Source organism: Schistocerca serialis, chromosome 4 (genome assembly GCF_023864345.2).
Source record: "Schistocerca serialis cubense isolate TAMUIC-IGC-003099 chromosome 4, iqSchSeri2.2, whole genome shotgun sequence".
NCBI classification, from domain to species: Eukaryota; Metazoa; Arthropoda; class Insecta; order Orthoptera; family Acrididae; genus Schistocerca; species Schistocerca serialis.
The window spans coordinates 883,851,555-883,878,327 of NC_064641.1; the positions used below are offsets into that span (position 1 = coordinate 883,851,555).

Here is a 26,773-nt window from a genome sequence, read left to right on the forward strand (position 1 = left end):
GGTGGAAATGGCATGGCAAGCCGTTCCACAGGACTACATCCAGCATCTCTACGATCGTCTCCATGGGAGAATAGCAGCCTGCATTGCTGCGAAAGGTGGATATCCACTGTACTAGTGCCGACATTGTGCATGCTCTGTTGCCTGTGTCTATGTGCCTGTGGTTCTGTCAGTGTGATCATGTGATGTATCTGACCCCAGGAATGTGTCAATAAAGTTTCCCCTTCCTGGGACAATGAATTCACGGTGTTCTTATTTCAATTTCCAGGAGTGTAGATGGCAATATTTATGTTGAAGTTATTGATAATGGTGTTGCAGCTGAAAGTAACTCTGAATGCGAAATTGGTTCATGTGAAGATATTAAGAGTGCAACAATGTATTGGTACCAATTTGTATTAAAGAAATCTTAAGTAAATCTACTAATAAGAAGGAACAAGCTAAGTTGATAGGTGAGAAGATTTTGGAATCTATTATCAGTGAAAATTAAGTTTGTTTAGAAAATAATAAGGAAAGTGAAGCCATCAAATCAGATCCATCCATGAAAGATAATTTTAAGTCTAGTGAAAGTAAGGTATCTGTTTCATGTGTATTTGATTCCAGTCATAATGACACTCAATCTTATGTTGATTATGACATTGAAACCTGTAGTGAAGAAGTATGTAACAACATCGATACAACTGAATTAGAAAGTGACTTGCTGGCAGAGAATGTGAATAGTCACCCAAATATTACCTTAGGTAGCCCTTACATAGAAATAAGCATTAACAATTGGACAGGACTTTGATTGACACTGGCAGTCCCATTAGTAGTATCTCAGACAAGTTAAGGAACAGGATAAAAGACACGGAAAGTTACATCAAATTTCCAATCACAGGTGTACGGATCAAAGGTGCCCCTAGCAAGTTTAGCAAGTTAATAAATAAACAAGCTTTAATTACATTTTCTGTTGGTAGCATTTATTTTGAACATGGTTGTTTAGTTATTCCAGACCTCAATGAGCAAATGATTTTAGGGATGGACTGGATAGTTAGAGCATGTGTGAGTTTTGATTGGCAAAATTCAGAATTACTGTTCACTGAACCAAAGACCAGTATTCAAGGAAAAGTAGTGATCCAGTTAAATTCAAGTACAAGCAGTAGTGACCATATTAGGGAAATAGTTTATCCAGAGTGTAGCCATTACATGGAGAAAGAGGAAAATAGGTATCACAATAACCAGAATTTGGTTGATGATAGTTACTCCCTAACCATATCAGAAAAGGTAAAAGAAGCAAATGACTTGACTGAGTCTGAAAAGCAGGAATTAGAAAATTTTCTCTGGGAAAACTGTAACATTTTTAGTGATCAACCTGGTAGGGTCAAAGATTATGAATGTCATCTGAAGTTAAAGCCACACGAACCCTTTTTCATTAAGCCTTATGGGGTACCCATCTGTAAAAGGAAAGAAGTGGAGAGGGAACTCCAGAAAATGCAAAAATGGAGAATAATAGAGAGAAGTCACAGACCATATAGCAACCTGATGGTCTGTATTTCAAAAAAGGATGGTGGTGTTAGGCTGGTATTGGATTCACGTCACCTAAATAAGTTTATAGAAAGAGAAACAGATCATCCTGAATCCATGGAGGAACTCCTGTACAAATTCAATGACACAAAATATTTTTCTAGCCTGGATTTGACCTCAGGTTTTTATCAAATCACATTAGCATAGGATTCAAGGCAGTACACAGTCTTTTTATATAATGGTAAATGTTTTCAGTATTGTGTTGTTCCGTTTGGGCTGAATGTGTCTGTAGCCGAGTTTATTCGAGCTTTGGATCATGTGACTGGAAGTGAACTACTATCTAAACTAATTATTTACGTGGATGATATATTAATAACCAGCAAAACCTGGGAGGAACACCTTGATACTTTGTACAAGTTAGCCAATAAGTTCAGACAAGGCAGTATGACCCTTAAATTAAGTAAATGCAAATTTGGAGTATCAGACTTGAAGTTTTTAGGCCATATAATTAAAAGAGAAGGCATTCTACCTGACAGTGATAAAATTTATGCAATTGTCCAGTTTCCATGTCCAAAGAACAAGAAACAGCTGAGGTCATTTTATGGTCTATGTGATTTTTATCGTAAGTATGTCAGCACCCAAGCTTTAAATGCACCGTGTTTGAGAGAGCTATTAAAAAAGAACACCATATGGGAATGGACAGATCAGTGTCAAGCAGCATTCGATGAGATCAAACAACAACTAAATAACAGTCAATTACTCCACAGACCTGACCTTTCACTACCATTTTGCCTAATGACAGATAGTTCAGATTACGGATTGGGTGTACATTTGTTTCAACAGAAGGAAATTGATGGAAAAATAGAACATCTTTCAATCAGTTTTGCCAGCCGAGGTCTGCAGAAACATGAACGTAATTACACAGTGACTGAGAAGGAACTACTTGCCAAGGTACGGGGTTTCACTAAATGCAGGAACTATCTAGCAGGCCATAAAGTCATAGTTTTCACAGATCACAAAGCTCTATGTTATATTCAAGACTGTAAACTTTTCAATAGTAGATTAACCAGGTGGGCCATATTTTTACAACAATTTGATTATAGTATTCAGTATATAAAAGGGGACCAGAATATAATTGCTGATGCTTTGTCTAGATTACCTGTGGGAGGGGGGGGGGGGGGGGTGGTCAGGAAGAAGAACTATTGGTTAACAAAGTGTTTAAAATAATGTACATGAGAGGGATTAAGGGTGAAAAGGAAATTACTAACATTTGCAGTCAGCTTAGGAGATACCAGAACCAGGATGATGATTTGAAACTTGTGAAAAGCCTTATCGGTAAAAAGGATTATGAAAAGGTTGGCATGTATTATCAAAACTTTAAAGGTATTTTATTCAGGAGACATAACACTGACTCTGACATCTGGAAGGTTTGTTGGCCTAGACAATGTGTTGACGTTTTAATTAAGTACACACATGAGAGCTATGGACACTGTGGAATCATGAAATGCACTGACAAACTTAAGGAAAACATCTATTTTAATAATATGTTTAGAAGAGTAAGACAGGTTATACAAAAATGTGATCGGTGTCAAACAGTAAAAGTCACAAATCAGAAATACCAAGGTTATTTACAAAGTATTGTGCCAAAAGGCAAACTGGAACTGATAAGAATTGATTTGTTTGGTCAATTGCTGAGAACTAAAGAGGGTTATACATATTTGTTTGTAGTTGTTAACTTATTCACTAAACTAGTAAAATTGTATCCTCTAAAGAAGGCACCAAGCAGGAAAATTTTAAACTGTTTCTGTAATGATTACTTCACACAGACTGGAAAACCAAAAGCCATACTTTCAGACAATTGGAGCCAATTTACATCTAACGTTTGGAAAGATTTAATGAAAGATGAAGACATTAAGCACGTTCTTATTTCCGTATATTCTCCGTCTTGCAACCCAACTGAGCGCTATATGCGTGAAATAGGCAGGCTTTGTAGAACTTACTGCTCTAAAGATCATACAAATTGGTCAAGTTACATATGTGATTTTGAAGATGTTTTGAACACCTTACAACATACAACAACTGGCTTTACGCCTTATGAAGTCCATTTTAACAAACACCCACCAAACATCTTGTATAAATTGATCAATTTTCCTGTCTGTAATGAGTTAACACCGGACGAGAGAATGGAAATAGTAAAGAAAAATATTGAAACACACTGTGCCAAGAGAAAGCTTAAACATGATTCAAAAGGAAAGTTTACACATTACAATGTAGGTGATCTAACCTTAATCAAAAGTTATGAGAAATCCAAGGCAATCAATAGAGAGATCAAGAAATTTTTCGATATTTACATTGGTCCATTTGAAGTTTATGAAAAACCACATCCAAACGCCTACCGACTTATCTATCCCAAATCAAAAAAGCTATTTGGTTTAAGAAATGTCACTCAGTTGAAACCTTATGTGCAATAATTGCAATCCCTCAGGGGGGTACACAATCTTTGAGTACTATGCGTGTGGCTTTTCTTCTCGAAAACACTGATCCCACATTCTACGATACCTTTCTGACACACAAACTTCCGACAATACATACGTTAATTTTTTGTACCTATGTTTGCTTATATTTGTTATGTAAGATGTTTTCATGTGATTTAATTTGTAGTATAAGATACATTTTGTTTTTATTGAGTAATCTGCATCATCAGATGTATTGATAATTTGACATTTACATCCTACCGATTGTGACTATTACTGATATGTGAGGACTATGATTTGCCAGGAAAAACCAATATGTATTTTCTAGTGAGGAACAGTTACACATCTTTACAGACAACAGACCATACTGTATTTATATCAGCTTATGCAGAAATGAAAGGTGGATTGTGTGAAGATACACTAAGCTTATTAATACATACTTAAAGATTTTATGGTACATTTGTGCAGTTAAGAAGAACTATATACATCTTTTCACTGTTTTTATCTTATATAAGTTATCCACAAGGAAGGAATTACTATGTTCTGCTTCTCATACCGTTATACGATTGACAACTGAATTTATGTGTTACTATATATAAGACCACATGAGATGTTGAAAGACGTTATGATTTATGAAAGGGTTGAAGTGATTTATCCTGTTAAGAAGGGATTATCACCATGATATACTATATACATGTTTCACTCAGTTATGTACACACGAGAGAGATGTTGAAATTGCTATGAATTGTTGAGGATTGTACTGAAATAAGGTAAGTGATGTTGTGATTTGCATTTGTATTAAGGATTTGAGGTTGCCGACTCATTCCTGTTTCTGATTCACATGAATTGATGTTTACGGTTTATTAATGGAAGATGGTTTGATTTGATATTGCATTTTTGTAGGGGTATTTGGATGAGGATGTTGATGATGATGATGATGATGATGATGATGATGATAGGTTTAGGTTATATGATATGCAATGATGCTGAGGTGGTTCGGTGGTATTCAACCATCATTTATTAATGGTTTTGATGATTAGTTTTATTGAGAGGATTACGATGATGATGATGGTACTGTGCAGTCACACATAACGAAACTAGTGAATCATTTGAATCGCATGAAGTAGAACTCTTATACATTTTGATTGAAGGAAATGCTGATGTGAAATTAAACTTGAGAGTTATTTTGAACAATTATGACAATGCCTAGCACATAAATCACATTGAAAAACTATTATTTTACACCACTCACATCTCGCAAGACACGATATGGAGACTAGTTAGGTATTGAGGGGTAGGAAACGACAACTTTAATAAACAGACTGAGGACTTTGACAAAATGTAATATAAGATGCCATGTGACAAGGTTCTGGATTTTTTTAATAAAATCTCCTTACTGCAAAGTTGCTAACTATAGCACAATTGCATTTTCACTTGCTTAAGTGTATCTTGCCACTTTCAGGAATTTTATTGACATATTACTTATTTTCTCACAATTTATAAAATCTTGAAGCTGTCTCTCAGTGTTAATTTTATCTAACTTTCTGGATGCCTGGTAAACATTTTGAAACATTATTGCATTTGATGTACAAAGCCAAGAAATATAGATACATATACAAATTGTGACTATACGTAGTATATTCAGGTACTTGTGACAACAACCCGGATTGGATATAAATGAACAGTTTCTATACTGTCACAATATAAATATACATATATAATTTTGAATGTTCATGTTTGACAAGATTTGTAGAATATTTTATGGTATTGCAAACTGTTAGGATAAATTTTATTCTTCTGTCTTTTCTATGATACTATTATTCTAGAACATGTCGTATGGACACTTTGAAAGTGCAACGTAATCATTTCAATCAAATTTGTAATTTGTTAGCTTAGTTGTGTTTGAGTGTTTGAAGGATGGAAAATTAATGGACGCTCTAGAAGTGACAAAGATAAGGATGCCATACAAGTGATAGTTTCGGATAAACATTCATTCAGAAAATTTGATGTAAACATTGATTTTGTAAAAGTTTGGAAATTCCTTTGTAATCTCATATTTCCAATTCTTGTTTTCTTGAAGTATATGTTTGTAGCTATTTGGGAAAATTTATCTGTATGTGAAGTTTCATGATCCAATTTTGTACCTTTTAAGATATATGCAGTTTGTGTTATTTTGTCCAACTAGTACTGTATCACATCAATCACACAAATATTTCTGTGAGAAGAGTTTCGTCTATCAGGCTAGGCAAAACGCTTCATGGGGTATTGAAATATTACTGTATCTCATTGCCACGTATCAGAACCCCTCGGAGAGCATTGAAGATAAACACCAGTCCTAATTGTCCAATTGTAAAGTGACCTGTTTCCAAATTACATACAAAAATAACCACTATTTCAGTATACATATAATTCGAAAAGATGCTTTGTTGATTAACATTGTTCTTATATGAGAAACACAATATAAATGTGAAATTAATACTGTAACTAATCGAAAGAAATGTAGCACATGGTCAGGATGTACCAGTAAACCTATCATTATAAAATTACTACAGCAATTTAAATACAGCATATAAATAAAGCAAGTTAATTGAATCTCCGATATATGTTAGCACTAAAATTCAGGCACTAGTTGATTTGTTATAAACAAATTTAGAAATGTAATTGTTACCTGTAACATAATTAGTCAGAAAATGTTATATTAACTCGTAACTAAGTTGAAAATAGGTTCACCTTGTTCAGCACTGAGATTGTAAATTTTTAGCAATGTGTATCTCATATTCGGTTTAACTTTTAATTGTGATTTTACATAAAATTGTAATTTTCATTGTCTGTAATTGTTAACAAAAGTATAAATAGAGGTCACGCAGGCGCCTTGGGGCACTCGTTTTTTGGCTAGGGTTGCGAGCAAATGTATTGTAGGCTCACTCGTTTGTTGATTGTTGTGAACACTGTGTTGTTTGATGTCAACTTTGGGTACATGTGATGTAACCGGTACAGTTCACCAGGCTCGGACACCAGTGTCCTGGAAATATATTGGTGTTAAAACTGCACTGTACTTTGGAATTTATTTGGGAGTCTTCCGCAATCCTTTTCATAGGCTGCACAGCGACGAGACGAATCCAGGAATTTTACAACACCCCGAGAACTAAACAACTCTCACTGTTGGTAGAATTGACATGAAAACAACATCACATCAACTGGGCATTTCACTCAAAAGTCAAAACATTTGCAATGCGAAGGTGGGAAAATATAAACATCTCAAGTGTCTGTGAAGTTTGGAAGGTAGGAGACGAGGTACTGGTGGGAGTAAAGCTGTGAGGACGGGGCGTGAGTTGTGCTTGGGTAGCTCAGTTGGTAGAGCACTTGCCCATAAAAGGCAAAGGTCCTGAGTTTGAGTCTCGGTCCGGCACACAGTTTTAATCTCCCAGGAAGTTTCATCCACAGGCTGTTCACAAATATCGACTCACATCTGAAAAATTCTTTAGAATCACGTTGATCCTGCAGATCTACGATAAAGTAAAAGTCAATGTAAAGAATCTGATTGTGAAATGCAAGAGGTTAAGTGCCACCGAAATATGGACCCACAATGCAAGCAAAACGTTCTCACTACTCAGCTTTATACAGGGCATGTCATCATTGAGCACCAACAATGGAAAGATATACTAGGTGCAACTGCCTTAGAACAAGATCATACTAGTCAATATATCAAACAAAAGTTAACAGAGATGGTTAACGAATGGAGCATAAGCTGCAAGACTTTTCTGAAATTACGTGACACTGCACCAAATATGGTTTGTGCAGTGTGTGACCAATATGCCTATAGGTTGTGTGTCACACACACTGAAATTGGTGATAAAACATTCCCTGTTCTCAAATGAACAAACTAAAGCCACAATAAAAAAGGGCAGGAAAATCATGTGCTACTTCCACCACAGTGAGCAAGCTTCAAGATAACTAACAAATTGTCAAGACTCAGTGTGGAGTGCCAAAATGTTATTTTTGATAAAAGATGTTGATGTGAGATGGAACAGCACATACTTGGTGTTGCAAAAACTTCTGGAACAAAAAAAGGGCAGTAAAATTGTATAGTGGTGAACTTGGAGGAATTACCACCCTTTCCCGTTTTGAGTGAAATTTATAAAACCTCTCATAGACGCCTTGAAATATTTCTACGAGGCCACATTGGAATTATGTCTCAGTGATGCATGTGTTGCTGTAATAATACCCCTGTCATCTTTGTTGAAGTGCAAGATGCAAGTTCAATGTGAAAATGAAGTGAGACAGTGGCAAATACCACAAACACTGAGTGAATCTTTAAATAAGAAATTCTCCTATGTTAAAGGACATCCTTCACTGCTTGCTGCAACACTGCTCACTCCAAAGTTTAAATCTAAATATCCTACTTCCAACAAATTGGAAATTGCAATGTCTGCAATAATTGGATTCTCGAAAGGGCACAACAATAGTGTATTAGTACACAGAGGGAACGAGCCAGCCTTCAACTTCTGCAGAACAGAGCCAGTCTGTGCACAGTATTCAGCAGAAAGGAGAAAATTTAAGGAATTCATACTACCATGTCTCTGATGAGGTGCAGTCAGACAAAGACACAATGGTACTGCAGGATAAAACTTTAGTGTTCAAGCAGATCATCCAGTGTTATCTCTCAGAACCACTATTACAACACAAGGTTGACACATACTCATATTGGAACTCCAGTACCTTTTCTCACTCTAAGGAAAGCAGTCTTGAAGTATCTTTCTATACCTTTCTGCTCCATCTACTAGTGTTCCTAGTGAACAGCTGTTCAGTCACTCTTGACAAATTTATGCAGATCGTCAAAATATTTTGCTTGGTTAAAATGTGGAAAAAGATCTTTTCTTAGCTTACAATATAAGATTTTTTAATGATAATTAGTAGAATTACTAAATTAGCTAAAACATTTAAAGTGTTTCTGATGTTACTTCTGTCTATAAATAATTGTTAGTTTTTAGTTTTTTTGCAAATAGTTTTGTTTTGTAAGTTAATTCAGTTTTCTTTGTCTTGAAGATATGACCATATTGTTATTTTCAGGCTGATAGTACAAAATTGACAAATGCAAGATCTCAGTGATTTAATTAATGACTTGCTTCTGAATTATGGAAAGCATATTGTTATAGGAGACTATCAAATATAAATAATAAAAATTATAAAATATATTACAGAACATGCATTTAGCTTTGAACCTGTTAGTATGAAAAAGTAGTTGAGGACACTAGCTGATTGTGATAGGCAACAAAAGACTTAAAAATTGATTTATTAATAAATCGAAAACTTTTATTTTATCTTAAATAGATAATCTGTTGCACAGTCAGAAAAAACTAGTGGTTTGGGGTATAATGTAAATTTAGTGAACTTTTAACTTAAATACATAAGTTCCAGTTTTGGTTACGCTTTCAGCCAAAACAAGAAGAAGAGTCAAATATTTGATATTTGGTTATGTTTCGGTTTCAGTCGCAACTTTACTGTTTGTGTCTTCAAAGGAAAGAGCTTATGTACTGTAGTGCTAAGATGTCAGGAAAATGGAAATGGTTAGTGCTGAATGAAAAGGTCAAAATCATCAGCATCTACGAAAACAAAAAGCTTAGTGTTAGAGATATGGCCACGAGATTTGGTGTTGCAAAAACACAGATGAAAGGCATAAAATGAAACAGAAATGACATTCTGAAACCATGGACTGGAAATATAAACTTATCAGTCAATGTGCTTTTCCCATGTTGACATTTCACTTTTGAATGGTTCCACTATGCTCGCAGCAATAACTTGCCAGTTAGTGGACCTATGATCCATGAGAGAGCACTTGCAATCAGCAAGGAGTTACAACTTCATGATTTTTAAGCATCTGTAGGTTGGCTCGACAAATTTAGGAGTCGACACAACCTCTCTTTTCCAACTGCGTGTTGTGAATCCAGCCCAATGAACAAAACTATCATGTCAGATTGACAAAAATGAGTAATGGGAATCTGTGAGGATTATGAAGAAAGAATCATGATGAGACTGGTCTTTTCTTCACAACTCTTCCCAGTGTAACAATGGACTTGAAAGGTGAAAACTGTTCAGGAGGAAAAATTTCAAAAGAATGAACACACTGTTCTATTGTGTGTTAATATGATATGTGAATTGCAAAAGCCTTTAATTATTGCTAAGGCTGTGAAGCCTAGATGTTTTACAGGTATTGACTTGAGTAAACTAAATGTGGAATGGTTTGCTAATAAAGGATCTTGGATGATGACAGCAATAATGACTGAATGGTTGCTGGCACTTGATAGAACAATTGGAAAGACAAAGGCAGAAAGTGATTTTGTTCATGGATAATGCCAATTCCCACTGCAATGCAGCACTAAAAATGTAAAAATAATCTTTTTACTGGCAAATTCAAGTAAGTTATCATTGTCAACTGTGGGATCAGTGTATTATTCAGAATTCAAAATGTTTTACAGGCAAAAAGTGTTGAGACATATTTTGTCTTAGATGAATAATGTTGAATCTGGATATGAACTCCGAAAACCTATCAGCGTATTGAAAGCAATTCTGTGGATATTTTCAGTCTTAAAATGTGTAACATCTAATACAACCGCTTCAAGAAGACATGGTTCATTTTCAATGACCATGCTTCAGCAATTCAAAATACCATCCAAGAAAACAATCTCAAGGAATATGAGCATGAACTTCAGACTTTGATAGTAATTTTATGTTCCATAGGGACTGCAGCAAGGTATAAGTTAGCAAGTAACATATTTATAAGGAATGTCTACATCCACTACTGTATGATACTTTTATTTCTTTCAATTTCACTACAAATCTCTTTCAGCTAAATTGCTATGATCAAGTGATGTACATATTGTCTAAATGGACTGACATACATATGACATCATTGGTAATTGTATTTTGTCTGCTGTCTTTTTTTTAATGAAGGTAGTAATGAATTTGTTATAACAGTAAATTGACAGTTTTGGAACTATAGTGGGGGATTAATATCACATAGCGGCGAGTCTGACACTCCTTATAAATTCAGTGTGGAATTTGGTGGATCTGAGAGATATGACAACCTCAATGATGCACTGTTCACAGAAAGTACATCTTTTAGTGTAACTGAACTCATACAAAAGATCCACCAAGAAGGGTGTGGTGACAATGTCAAGAATGGACAACAGGATGAAGATGATGTAACTGAACCAGACTTTACTCCACTTTCAAGTAACTAGCAGTTGAAGAAATAAAAAAAATGGAAACACTGCTTTTTAATGAAAAGTGGTAAACATGGACTCAGTTTAACATTAGCAGTTAAATACACATTGATAAGACAATTATAAATGACTCTCTGGTTCAAGGTTAAGCTAACCTTCCAGATGCATGAAAGAAATTTAATGCTGTATTATACTAGCATATGGGGGTTTGTTAACGTAGTACTGTACTTAAATAAAGATACATTTTCACTAATTTACTCATACAGTATACAAAAGAATCCTTCTCTATCTACAGTGCATATCTACAGTGCATTGTATGTATGTACCAGGTAAAAGGGTCGGATGAGAAATGGAATGAATTCTACTCAACCCTATTGCATCATTATGAATATAGTTGTCCAGTCAGAGAAATCCAAAAGGTAGTTAAACACTGTCAAAATTGAAGTAATCCTAGACTGAAACTCCCAGCAAATCTGATTAGGCTCAGGCAGCAAGTACATGATCTAAACCAGCTTTATAAAGCTACTACTATGCAGGTTATCAAGGAAAAATACAATAGGGCCAAGCAAACTTTTAAAACTGAAATTGTCAATCTAAGGAAGCAGATTAACAGCAAAACAATAGAACAGTCTGACAACATAAGCAAAGCATCTTGGAAGCTGATTGACAAATACCGAAAAGGTCCCAACAAGATGAACGGAACCACTCAGCATAAGACATGATGGTAACATTATAAGAAACCCAGATACTATATGTAATATTTTTAATAACTACTACATTTCTGGTAAACAATCAATGCATATGACAGATTCACAGATAGAGATCCTGTGCCATCTCCCCCAATGTACCGAATTTGAATTTGTGGAAGTGAATGAGCAGGAGGTTCACAGGGCAATGTACATGGTAAAGAAAAAATTTTCATCGGGATGGGATGGCATATCCAGTGCTATTACTAAAGCATGCTTAAAAGAAATTTCTAAACCTCTTACTCACCTGATTAATTGTAGCATTAGAGAAAACATGTATCCAACGGTTCTAAAAATGAGTGTAGTGAAACCAGTGTATAAAAAGGGAAGTAAGGAAGAAGTCTCCAACTGTACACCAATATCATTAATTCTCACTTTTAGCAAGATATTCGAAAGCATTATCCTTTCTCAGCTAAGTGCCTTTTTCACAAAACATAAACTGCTTGTAGATTCGCAGCATGGTTTCAGAAAAGAGCTAAGTACAACCACAGCAGTTACACAGTTCATCCATGAAGTTTACTGTCTGTTGGACCAAAAGATGCAGACTGCAGGTATATTTTTGGACCTGACAAGAGCATTTGATATGGTAAACCATAGGGTACTTCTTAAAAAGCTAAAATCTTATAGTATTGGGGATAAAGCCATGAATCTCTTAACCACGTACCTGTTGAATCGTAAGCAAAGCACTAAATTGTCATACAAACTAGATAATAAAATCATGAACTCCCAGTCCACCAGTGAACCTGTATTACAAGGTGTACCACAGGGCTCAATCCTTGGACCCTTTCTCTTCCTTATATATATTAACGACATTGCACAACCCATTAACTCCCATATTGTAAGCTATGCAGATGACACGTCAATCTTATTCTATGGGAGCGAATCTAAAGAGCTACACTCTCTTGCTACTAGTGGTGTAACAGAAGTAACAAAATACTTCAACGATCAGGGACTAAAGGTGAATGTCACCAAATCTCAACTACTGACATTTAAAACAGGCACTTCGCATCACAACAATTTGAATAGTGTGTGTAATATCTCTGCAACAGAAAATGGTAACTGTACATTCCTGGGTGTATATGTTGATGAAAATTTGCGATAGACATACCACATTAATTTAGTATGCGGAAAAGTCAGTAATACCATATATCTCCTCAGCCAGCTCGCAAAGATAGTTCCTAGCCAAGCACTGAAATTAGTATATTATGGAACACTTTACCCCTTTCTCAATTATGGAATTGAACTATGGGGCTGTGCAGCTGATGTACATTTAAAAAGGATACTACTACTACACAAAAGAGCAATAAGACTTATACATGGAATGGGACATAGAGATTCATGTCATGAAGTGTTTGTGCAGCACTAATATCTGACAATATATTCTCTGTACATCTTCAAAATAGTTGTATTTTTTATAAGTCAACCAACAGAAGCTATCAAAGGCAGTGATGTACACGATCACAACACTAGAGCAAAGTGTAACTATTTCCATAACAGAACAAGGTTAAAAATGACTGATAGAAGTCCATATATCAGTGGTTTGATTTGGTATAACAAACTACCAAACTCTCAAAGAACGTATACGGGAAATGTTTTTAAAACAAAATTAAAATCTTTTATAATAGAAAAATGTTTATATTCTTTCAATGAATTTTAAGATAGTGATTGTAACCTGAGGCATTAGCATATCAGTTGTAATTTGATAAATGTAAAAAATAGACATAAGAAGCAACAGCTACAGAATATAGTGTATTTTATAAGTATAAATATAACCATAGTATTAAGTCTGATGTTTGCAAAAGCCATCATTATGATGGCTCCACACAAAGAAAATGTAAATAAATAAATAAATAAATGTATTGTACACTGTGTTTTTATCCTTGTTCGAACAGCAGACACTTCAAAAAAGCAAACATGTTTATTTTACCCATAGATGTTCATTATTTACAAGTTCTACTGTAACTAATGCAGATAAATAATAGGACTGCAAAAGGAAATGTACAGGTGATGGACTAGGGCCAAGCAAAACTTATAACATCAATAAAACTTCATCTCTTGCCATGGCATATACAGGGTGTTACAAAAAGGTACGGCCAAACTTTCAGGAAACATTCCTCACACACAAAGAAAGAAAAATGTTATGAGGACTTGTGTCCGTAAACGCTTACTTTCCATGTTAGAGCTCATTTTATTACTTCTCTTCAAATCACATTAATCATGGAATGGAAACACATAGCAACAGAATGTACCAGCGTGACTTCAAACACTTCGTTACAGGAAATGTTCAAAATGTCCTCCGTTAGCGAGGATACATGCATCCACCCTCCGTCGCACGGAATCCCTGATGCGCTGATGCAGCCCTGGAGAATGGCGTATTGTATCGCAGCCGTCCACAATACGAGCACGGAGAGTCTCTACATTTGGTACCAGGGTTGCGTATACAAGAGCTTTCAAATGCCCCCATAAATGAAAGTCAAGAGGGTTGAGATCAGGAGAGCGTGGAGGCCATGGAATTGGTCCACCTCTACCAATCCATCGGTCACCGAATCTGTTGTTGAGAAGCGTACAAACACTTCGACTGAAATTTGCAGGAGCTCCATCGTGCATGAACCACATATTGTGTCGTACTTGTAAAGGCACATGTTCTAGCAGCACAGGTAGAGTATCGCGTATGAAATTATGGCGGTGAATCGAGGAAGTACAGTACATACTGACGAAACTAAAATGAGCTCTAACATGGAAATTAAGCATTTCCGGACACATGTCCACATAACATCTTTTCTTTATTTGTGTCTGAGAAATGTTTCCTGAAACTTTGGCCGTACCTTCTTGTAACACCCTGTATATTAGATATGAGAGGAAATTCACTAATGTTAGTATGAAGACTGTGATTTAAGACAGTGATTTTGCACTAATCCATTAATTGAAAATAGTGACAACTTAAAAATTCTTTTATATTTATGATTTTTATCAGTTAGGCACAGCTTATTGCTACATACCACTACTCAATTTCACTTGAAACGCTTCTCTAATGTGCCATCAGAAACATTACCCTGTACCTTGCATAACAACTTCAGGTAACACCATGATGAATTTTACCATTTTACACAGTTTTTTCTCTGTGTATACAACTGTGCTGGCAGTCTGAAATTACTTTTCTGTTTCAGAAACATTATGCTTGGTCTCAAAGGCTTTTTCAAGAAAACTTCTGGGAAATAATTATGGAACTCAGAACTTTGTACAGTGATAGCAGGGGGAGGTACCATATTTTTTACTCCAGCAGCAAATAACAGCAGTTTACTTTTCAGATTGTCCTGAACTGTTGCTTTAAAAAAATCCACGTGGCTATAGAATATCAGTTTTGTTATGTGACTAGAATGAGAATTTCTTGTTGAGTGTACAACATTATCAGCAATGAAAGTAACATTAAGTGTTAATGAAAGTAGCATGAAGTATGTGTCAGGGAAACATTATAGGAACACTGCTGCTTATTATGTATGTAAATAACTAGAACGACAATGTCTGTAGGTTGGTAATAATTATCATGCATGTCACTGGCATTCAAAAAGAACTGATCACTTGAAAGAAGTTGCAGCATTAGAAAATTGTAGCGAAATGCAGGAAGATCTGCAGCGGATAGGCACTTGGTGCAGGGAGTGGCAACTGTCCCTTAACATAGACAAATGTAATGTATTGCGAATACATAGAAAGAAGGATCCTTTATTGTATGATTATATGATAGCGGAACAAACACTGGTAGCAGTTACTTCTGTAAAATATCTGGGAGTATGCGTGCGGAACGATTTGAAGTGGAATGATCATATAAAATTAATTGTTGGTAAGGCAGATACCAGGTTGAGATTCATTGGGAGAGTGCTTAGAAAATGTAGTCCATCAACAAAGGAGGTGGCTTACAAAACACTCGTTCGACCTATACTTGAGTATTGCTCATCAGTGTGGGATCCGTACCAGATCGGTTTGACGGAGGAGATAGAGAAGATCCAAAGAAGAGCGGCGCGTTTCGTCACAGGGTTATTTGGTAACCGTGATAGCGTTACGGAGATGTTTAATAAACTCAAGTGGCAGACTCTGCAAGAGAGGCACTCTGCATCGCGGTGTAGCTTGCTCGCCAGGTTTCGAGAGGGTGCGTTTCTGGATGAGGTATAGAATATATTGCTTCCCCCTACTTATACCGCCCGACGAGATCACGAATGTAAAATTAGAGAGATTAGAGCGCGCACGGAGGCTTTCAGACAGTCGTTCTGCCCGCGAACCATACGCGACTGGAACAGGAAAGGGAGGTAATGACAGTGGCACGTAAAGTGCCCTCCGCCACACACCGTTGGGTGGCTTGCGGAGTGTAAATGTAGGTGTAGATGAAGAACAGGAAGATTGACATTAAAGTAGTATTTGCTGCAGTAATTGTGAGGGGACCCTAAGGTAAGTGCACCTACATGCACAACTAACTCAAAAGCTCTGTATTTTTATTGTGCTACAAGTCCTACATCAGGAACGCTCAATGGTATATATTTAGCATTTTGACATGACAATTCAAAGAAGGATATGTCAGAGTAAATGTCTATTACTTAAGTGCTGGATGCTGTTGATGAAGATTTTGTCTATCTGGTGTGACAAAGTATTAAATTTGTACATTGTCTGACACATACCTGACTGGTCACTGTGGAAGAAGTCTCTGTAATATTTTCAGTGGTGGAGGCAGGTTCAGCTGGTTCCTGGAGAGAGAGAGAAAAAAACAACTAAAAGACATTTGATGGTAATGATATTACAGTGAGCCAATAATGTAGATATTATAAAGTTTCACTATTAATCTATGTGTTTACACAAACTGTAAATATTCCTTTGAAGTATGAAGAAGTCCATATCAAAAGTAAAAATTGGAAGTTAACATGTTCTCTTTTTCTATCACAACTATGTGAGTTGTATACGTTATGATCCCATTAGCTCAGTCATTACTGAGAAGAGACAGACGGTGTATCTATGTATGCATGTATCTATCTAGTCTTCCATCAGTATGGATCAAAAAATAAACATCTGGTGCAACTATACATCCAAGATCATTTCATTACAACAATGCACAGTCATCCTGCAAATCATACTAAGGAAGTACATTGTTATCATCTGGAGATTTTGCACACAGTAAAGAGGAGTCAGGCAAATTTGTGTGAATAGCTAGACAAGTTTCAGGATAGCTGCATACTTAATGCAGTGACAACTCACTTTTACAGATATTCAACACTAATGAAAGACCATTTCTGATTTGCAGCTGTGGTGACTGTTTTCTTTTATTTTTTTTATAAAAAAAGCAAACCAAAGAAAATGATGACAACAAATCCATAACAAAAGACAGGGATCCAAAACCAAAAACTGACTGATAGCAATGAAGAAAAATTTTGTAACTTTGTAAAACCAGATGATCTGAGATAAAAGTAAATGTTGCAGGCAAGAGGTGGAAATACAAAGTTAAAGGCACCAATAAAATACTAGCACCAACCAAAATTATCAACAACAATAAAATTTCATGCCTTGAAACACGTATAGGCACAATGTAAATGAGCACTTTCACTAACATGAATAAATACAAAGATAGAGGCAATGAGAGAATACAGTAATTGAAGATGGTAGCAACTTCTAACAAAGTCTGTGTCTGTGATTCGTTACATTCAGCCAAGGCCTGGTCCTTACTCCTTTCCTCAACATGTCTTAGACCCCCTCTTTAATTTATCATCAAAAGCATTATCTTTAAGCAACTGTAGATGACACCATGATGATTTTTTATTTTTTGTCAAATTATATTAAAAAACACACAATGTCTGAAAAATAATGATGTCTCTCGGAACTGTGTGTATGGATAGTGAAGGACGAGACAATATTTTCTAATTCACAATGCAGCAGATAATTGCAGTGAGATGAATGCTAGCCTTTTTCATTTTTGATGTTGCCCTAGACTTTTACCTAAAAAGACATTAGCTTAGTTATGTGATTGAAATGAGAATTTCTTGTTAAGTGGAATTTGCTATGCAGTTCCATGTGTAGAGCCACATCAATAATCACTGGGAAATGTTATAGGATAACTGCTGCTTATTATGTATGTAAGTGTCTAGACAGGTACCTTCAATAGATGGGTACGATTGGTCACATATGGTGCGTTTTATTTATATAGCCCTGGTCACATGACAGAACTGTTGTAAAATGCAGGAAGATATGCACAAGATTAGTACTGGCTGCAGTGACTGACATGTGACCCTAATAAAAGTACAACAATGTGCACAACTGATCAAAGACATTCACATACTCTCTTGATGTGGCTATGCACAGAGGTGTGATGGAACAAGCACATTGCACTTATTGTGCACTTAAATCAACTTGCAGCTTCTGTTGGTTCGTTCTAGTGGGAGGGATGAAGCTTATGTCCAGGTAACCAACAGATAGCCAACTTTTGTTGCTATACTGTCAGTAAACAGTAGCATGAAGTTCTGGGCATTTATTGCTTCTATAATTGTCACTTCTCATTGTTAAGAGTAATGTTTTCAATTGTTGGAATGTTCTGTGTTTATGGTGAATGTTTTTATTTGTATTAGTGATGTTTTAGTAACAGTGTTACATGTCTCAACCCATAGTTCACCTTAAAAGATAATGTCCAAGAACACATTCCCTGGCTTCAAAAGTACTTAGGGTTACAAGGAGAATTACATTCTGCGAATAAGGCTGTGAATTTTTGTGCTTGTGAGAGAGTTGGCTAAATGGCTCTGAGCACTATGGGACTCAACTGCTGAGGTCATTAGTCCCCTAGGACTTAGAACTACTTAAACCTAACTAACCTAAAGACATCACAAACATCCATGCCCGAGGCAGGATTCGAACCTGCGACCGTAGTGGTCTTGCGGTTCCAGACTGCAGCGCCTTTAACCGCACGGCCACTTCGGCCGGCTTTGTGAGAGAGTGCTTCAAATTGGTGTGCAATAGTGAGGATACAATTTTACATCTTTTAAGTGAGTTGGAAAGAACAAGGTGTACTTAACATTCATAGACCTACAGCACTGAAAATTGGAAAGGAGAAGGTACGTGGAAATGATGAAGTAACAACAGGTCATTATTCCCCGGAAACAATGCAAGAAAGGTAGTTACAATAGAAGCGTAACCAAGATCAACTAATTGAAGCAGCTTGCAATATGTAGATTTGTACACTGTTACCATATTATCAACACAAGGGATATCCTACTTTAAACAAACTCCTGTTCAGCCTGAAAGAAGAAGTTATTTAATGGGTGTAGGTTGCTTCATTGAAACTGTCTACATGAACTTGGTTTCCAGCACAAACATTTTTCACCTCCAATGTTTATCGCAGAGAGAAGCGACAAATTGGCCTGGAGATGCCAGTATCTGCGTGCCATGAAGAGCATTTCATTCAGAGACATTGTGTGGTTTCGTCATTCAGAGACATTGTGTGGCCAGATGAGACAAATTAAAAGTCCCACAGAACCTGGTTGGAAACCTGACTATGCTGAAAGGGCATAGCATAATCAGCATCCTATGTAATTCAAATTGATTGAACTTTAAGGCCAAGGTGGAAAGCAACACGGCAATAAATGTCAGTAAGGTGTACGGTAAGTGTTGACAAAAGAAGCTATTAACCCACAGGACTTGTCTCAAGTTGTGAGTCATACCACGGAAACAGTTGCGGAAACATTGATTCCTGATTCATGGAGGAATTCTGGAAGAACAGTTCAATCAGATGGTCATTTCAGTCAGCTCCAGTTCCAGGTTCAAGAAAGAGAGCAGAAATAATTCTTTCATTGGAGTCATACTGCTTATTCTGTAATCATGAGTATTTATAAAATATTAGTTGACATACGTGTCTTCTTTTCTATTTTAATTTGTTTATTACTAATAAAAATTTCTTTTTGATGGCTGGTTAATGACCGCAAACTGAAAGAAGACGTGATGCGCTCAGTGCATGTTGGTAAAGATGTCCTCTCCAGTCATTCCATGAGAACTATTAAAGGTTGCAAAGTATTTTAATCACACAATAGTGGAGAAGTCACACACAATAGTGGAGAAGTCAAATGTCAGATTACAGTTCACTGGAATGAATTTACAGTTTTGAAACATCTAACTTACAATGCATTCAGGTGCCCCTTTCTAACAACACATTTTTCATTAACTTCATCTGTAGATAGTAAATGACTATAAATTAAGTATGTCCTAGTACTGGATAGTGTAGCCAAAGATATTGGTCTATCAGGAACATACCTGCTTGTTTGCCAAGGTAAAAGTCTCTGCAATATTTTCTGTGGTCACAGGTTCAGTTGGTTCCTGGGGAAAACAAACCAACAAAAAGGAAATAGGATGATAATGTCATTACAGTGGGCCAATAATTATATCTGATTACTGTAAAAACAATACAATAGTGAAATTTAACTGTTATTCTGTATGTCTAAAAATGTGTAAACCTTCCTTGACAGCATAAACAACTAAACAAAATGTAAATATTAAAAGTTAATTTTTGTGTTTCAACATAACTGTCATCAAGGGGTGTGACTGAATGAAATTTAAGATGTTTATTTGACACCATAAATGGTTGTCAAGCCACAGTCACTAAAACAATGAAATTTTTAAAAGGTTACATAACTAGTTTCAACACACTGAGTCATCATTGTAATCAACAACCTGGAAAACTGCATTAATAATTGCAACGAAACGTATTTCAAATATCACAAAAATTACACTAAAACCAGTAAACTGAAGCAAAGGCAGCAGAAAAGGGTTACAAGATGTCATGACAATTTTTGGTTGATCAGTCATTTCACACCTAAATGCAGTGAAGACAAAAACCACATCGGGATGAAAGATATTATATACTCTTGCATTGAGTCCTGCAGTGATACAACGATCACTTTGCAAACAAAGGCTCACAGTCATACTCTTATAACATACACCTAGCCAAAACAAGAACACAGCATGCATGCAATTGTACTGTGTTCTAGTTTTGGGCTTGTTGCACATTATAAGATTATGACTCTAAGCCTTTGATTGCAAAATGATCATTGCATGACATAATGCAAGAATATATAATATCTTTCATGCCAATGCAGTTTTTGTCTACACTGCATTAAGGTGTGAAATGACTAATCAACCAAAAACTGTCATGACATCTTGTGACCATTTTCTGCTGCCGTTGCTACAGTTTACTGCTTTTGGTGTATTTTTTGTGATATTTGAAAGAAGTGTGGTTGCAATTATTAATGCAGTTTTCCAAGTTGTGATTATATTTGAAAATGACAACTCAGTGCATCGAAAGCAGTTATGTACTCTTTTAAAAATTTCATTGTTTTAGTGACTGTGGCTTGATGCTATTTGTGGTGTCAAATAAGCATTTTAAAAGTTAATTACTTCCCCTTCAGTATGAATCAATATAATATCTTGTGTAGTTAAACATCCAAGAACATTTTATTACAATGCAGAGTGCACATCCAAATCGTACTGTGTGTAATAGTTCACACTTGTCAGTGTCAAGTTGTCTTTGTGACCAGTGTATCCTGCAGACTTTTGGTAAAATATAAAGTGATTTGGTAAATAAAAGTAGGTATAAATAGACAGTAGAGTTCCATCAGCTAACTATTTGTCCCTCATAATGTACTGGAATTCTCTAGCTGCAATACTAACAAATAAGAAATATTTCAAAGTTAAAACAGCTGATTTTCATTTTCATTAAACAAGCAATTGCCAATCAATTACTCAATGTCTCATCTGAGCCACTGTTTCGTAAATAACAGGCCCTCAGACAACATTCATATCTTGCAACTGTGGTGGCCAATCATTAAAGTCTGTACCGATATGGAGCCAAGGCTATAATTTGTAGATAACAATGAAGAAAACTTTTGTAAGTTTCAAAAAATTAGACATTTTAGCAAGAGGACCATACCTCCTTGTCATCACTGATTTCGTCTGAATTACTGGTATATGCATGGCGTGGCCAAAAATGAAAGTGACAGAAGTGGGAGCTCCAGATGGCCCAGCATTTAGGGGAGAAAAATTACATTTTCAACAAAAGTGAGATGAGGCATTAACCTATCGTACATTACAGGCAGTGGTTGGTGCAGCAGAAAGAGTACAGGATGGTAATTTGAGGATTGTAGGGTTGAGTCCTCATGCAGAAATAATTTTTATTTCCTATTTTTATGTTACTTACACTGCAAATAAACCTTAATGTTCAACATATAGTTTTTATTAATATTAATTAATTTATTAATATATTAGTATTTATTAATATTGTTCCAGATTAATATTCATTAATTCTAATAAAAGGCATGGAAAGGAAAGTCGAAGGAAAATTTGAAACTGCAACTAAATTTCCAAGAAAGGATTGTAATTAAAGCATACAGATAAAAATTTGGCACTCGTAATGTATTCAAGATGCCGAAAAAATTACGGCTTCCCATGGTTTTATGGCGTATATCACCCAAACACAGGTAGATCGTCAACTGTAAAGTAACAATAGTATCTACTTTTATACTTGAAGTTATTGTATGTGGATTTATAATCCATTCTTGGAAATTATTTTACAATCCCAAATTTTACTTTGCTTTTCCTTTTTAAGCCTTTTATGAAAATCTAAATTTATAATCTGTAATTTACTGCAGCAGATATAGATTTTGACTATAACATAATCAATTACACCAAGAATGCTATTTTTTTCTACATTCTTGATCATCTACATCTCCCACTTCTGTCACTTTCCTCCTGGCCAAGTCCTGCATATACAGTAAATTTAGACGAAACTGATGATGACAAATAGGCACTGTCCCCTTGTAAGATAAAAGTAGATGACATGTGAGAAATGATAATGAGAAAGTAAAGGCACACATAAAATACTAGAACCAAACAAAATCATTACCAACAATAAAATTTCATATCCTGCAATGTGCATATGCATCATAAATGTAAGAACATTCACTATTTGTGTTTATGACTCATATCGTATAGCCAAGCCTTACTGTTTCACTATTCTACTCAACTTTTCTGGATCTCTACTCCAATGTGTGGTCTAACATACAAGCTTGCCACTGTAAGCTAAAAATCAATAACAGTCAGTGATACTGTTGTAGTCTCTTGACATACTCATTCAAAGGTGAGTAAAATGGCACAAGTAAATGACAGAGGGTGGTGAAGTCAACTACCAGACCACTTTTCACTGAAATGAATTTACAGACTTGAAAAAACTAACTCATACAGCATTCATGCTGCCCATTCTTGAGAAGCCAAACAAACTGGTACATTTGCCTAATATTGTGTAGGGCCCTGCGAGCAGGCAGAAGTGCCGCAACATGATGTGGCATGGACTCAACTAATGTCTGAAGTAGTGCTGGAGGGAATTGACACCATGAATCCTGTAGGGCTGTCCATAAATCTGTAAGAGTACAAGGGCGTGGAGATCTCTTCTGAAGAGCATGTAGCAAGGCATCCCAGATATGCTCAATAATGTTCATGTTTGGGGGATCTGGTGGCCAGCGGAAGTGTTCCCGCAGCCACTCTGTAGCAATTCTTGATATGTGGGGTGTTGCACCGTCCTGCTGGAATTACACAAGTCCGTCAGAACTTATAATGGACATGAATGGATGCAGGTGATCAGATAGGGTGCTTAAGTACGTGTTACCTGTCACAATCATATCTAGACGTATAAGGGGTCCCATCCAACTGCACGAGTCCCACACCATTACAGAGCGTCCACCAGCTTGAACAGTCCCCTACTGACATGCGGGGTCCATGAACTCATGATGTTTTCTCCATACCTGTACACATCCATCTGCTCGATACAATTGGAAATGAGACTTGACTGACCAGGCAACATGTTTCCAGTCATCAACGGTCCAATGTCAGTATTGATGGGCCCAGTTGAGGTGTAAAGCTTTGTGTTGTGCAGTCATCACAAGTGGATCTTCAGCTCCAAAAGCCCATGTCGATGATGTTTTGTTGAATGGTTTGAACTCTGACACTTGTTGATGGTCCAACATTGAAATCTGCAGCAATTTGCAGAAGGGTTGCACTTCTGTCACACTGAATGATTCTTTTTAGTTGTCGTTGATCCTGTGCTTGGCGAGGAATGATTGCTGATCAGACATACACACGGTACATGTGTGGAATGGGAAAAGCATGTGACCTATCTGAGTTTGACCGAGCACAGATTGTGATGGCCCAGAAGGTCAGCACGAGCATTTCAGAAACTGCATGACTTGTCAGGTGTTCAAGGAGTTCTATGTTGAGGGTCTTCAACAAGTGGTGAAGCCAAGGTGAAACCATGTCCAGACCTAATGGGGTTGGGTGGCCAACCTTCATCACAGATGTTGCATGTCGCAGGCTGGGCAGACTGGTAAAACAGGATAGGTGGTGAACTGTGGTGGAACTAACATCAGACTTTAATACTGGGCAGAGTACAAGTGTGTCTGAGCACACAGTGTGCCTAACACTCCCAATGATGTGCCTCCACAGCTGATGACTCAACATGTGCCAATGTTAACATCATGTCATTGGCAACTACGATTGAAATTGGCACATGACCATCAACACTGGATGTTGGCGCAGTGCCAGAGTGTTCCATGGTCTGATGAATCCTGATACCTTCATCATCATGCCAAATCCATTGTCTTCCAGGGGAACAGCTCCTCAACACCTGTACTGCGGGATGAAGACAAGCTGGTGGTGCTCTGCGGAACATTCACTTGGGCATCCATGGGGCCAGTGGAACATATGCAAGGCACCATGATGGCCAAGGAGTATCACAAACTGGTTGCAGACCATGTACAGCCCTTCTGATGATCATGTTTCCTGACAGCAGTGATATTTTTCAACAAGATAATGTGCAATGGCACAAGGTCAGAAATGTGATAGAGTGGTTCGAGAACACAGTGACGAATTCCAGTTGATATGCTGGGTCTCTAACTCACCAGATCTGAGTCCGATCGAACACATCTGGGATGCGATTGAACATGACATCAGAATTCATCACCAGCCTTCCCAGAATTTACGGGTATTAAGGGACTTGTGTGTGTGCAGATATGATACCAACAAGGCATGATGCCAACAAGGCATCAATGCTTTCATGCCATGATCTATTGCCACTGTTATCCATGCCAAAGGTGGACATACTGGCTATTAGGAAGGTGGTCATAATTTTCTGGCTGATCTGTGCATAAGTATGTTAGTAGGAAAATAGGTACTTTGAAAAAATCCACTGCTCCTCCTCTTGTACTACTCAGCCATGTTTTTCAGCTAACACTTAAAACATAGCATTTATGTATGTATTGACATGCAAGTTTAAGAACCGTAGGTACCCAAAGAGACCTCTACAAGATGCTCAGTTATCAACTTTACCCATTGTTCTTACTGCCTATTTTTGCAGAATAAACACTTTTTTCACCTTAACTTAATGCTCCAGAAGATTATGCCACAGGAGAGAACTCATTAAAAGTATGCTGGCATTCATGTCTGTAGGTCAGCACACTGACAGATACTTATTAGTGTAGAAGAACCTGGAGCTGTGTTTTTTGGTTAACTTATCCACATTCTGGCGTTGCCTCAGTTTACTATCCATCTGGATGCCCAGGAGCCTCAAAGATGGCACCTCATTTAGGGTTTTGAGAACTTCTGCGTTTTTTTATTTTTTTAGTGTGGGATGTTAGAATCCTACCTACTGCGCATCACACATTTGTGTGAGCAGGTGTGAAATCAGTGGCGAGCAGAAGGTAGACGCGGCGGCCAAACGGCACTGACAAGTCTTGTTGGGCGACCCATGGAAGTTCTAGTGAAAGTATAGGAAGAACCATGGAACTTCTAGGTTATTCTGTGTCAATTGTATAAGTGACCTTTGTTATAAATAACAGGAACAATTGAGATTCTGAAGTCTAAAAAAAAAAGCTCTTGTCTTGGGCTTACTGGAGGCAAGACATACTTGACGATTTGTTTGTAATAGAGTTATTGGTTAAGCCAACTCTTTGCTAAATGTACTTAAATCTGTTTCTAATGTGAGACGATATGAGTGACTTACAAGAAGTCTAATGTTTATGTGCGAAGAGTGAATTCTGTTCTTTATGAAGCTCAAATATACTGATAGTTGTTGAAAAGTATTCTTTGAGTACCTGATTATTTGACAATTAGAGAGAGAGTCTTTAAGGTTCCTGTAACTAGCATCATTCTTTGGAGAAGAAGTTATAGAGAGTCTAGAAGCTGGTTATCCAAGGAAGTAGATTGGCTGTGTACACCAAGTAAGTCGACTCGTATAAGAGAAGTGGAAAGTTTGCACATACACTTCATACACTCTTACTCATCAAATTGTTTGACTCGTCCAGTGTATGTCCATTCATCTCTGCTTCTACTACCTGATATAATTTTTATTTGTTTGTAATTCCATTATATGAGTTTTTATAATATTGAGAGAATAATTATTTGCCATGGACCCATTAATTGCAAGTCTGTTTCATGATTCTCCTGGCTGTGCCTCGTATGGGTGTGTTTGGGCCCTCTATCAATATACTTAACTCTTCAGTTTTTGGAGAATCCTCCAATGTCATAGGTTAATCATTTACACAAGCTAAGAATAGAAGCAGGACAGACAAGCACTGTACCTTGCATACATCACATTTAATGTTTTCCTACGCTGAATTAAATTTTATGCCTGTCATTTCATTTGCTAATGTGGTTCTCTGTTTTCTACTGCCGAAAGAAGATTCCACCAATGCAAGGGGAAGATTTTTAATATCACATAATTTTAGTTTCCCTAGCAAGATTTTATGATATACACTATCAAAGGCCTTGGAAT

General features: G+C 36.6%; 1 protein-coding gene across 5 annotated transcripts in view; it reads right to left on the reverse strand.

Moving 5' to 3' along the window:
• The window catches only part of LOC126473542 (pericentriolar material 1 protein-like), a 390,146-nt gene that overhangs the window by 52,280 nt on the left and 311,093 nt on the right, over positions 1–26,773 (reverse strand). For all 5 annotated transcript variants that reach the window (XM_050100664.1, XM_050100665.1, XM_050100666.1 and 2 more), the window contains 2 exons: positions 20,212–20,274; positions 16,608–16,673 (listed from right to left, as the gene is read on the reverse strand). In XM_050100664.1, the coding sequence (XP_049956621.1) occupies positions 16,608–16,673; positions 20,212–20,274 (129 nt within the window). The remainder of the gene's footprint in view (positions 1–16,607; positions 16,674–20,211; positions 20,275–26,773) is intronic.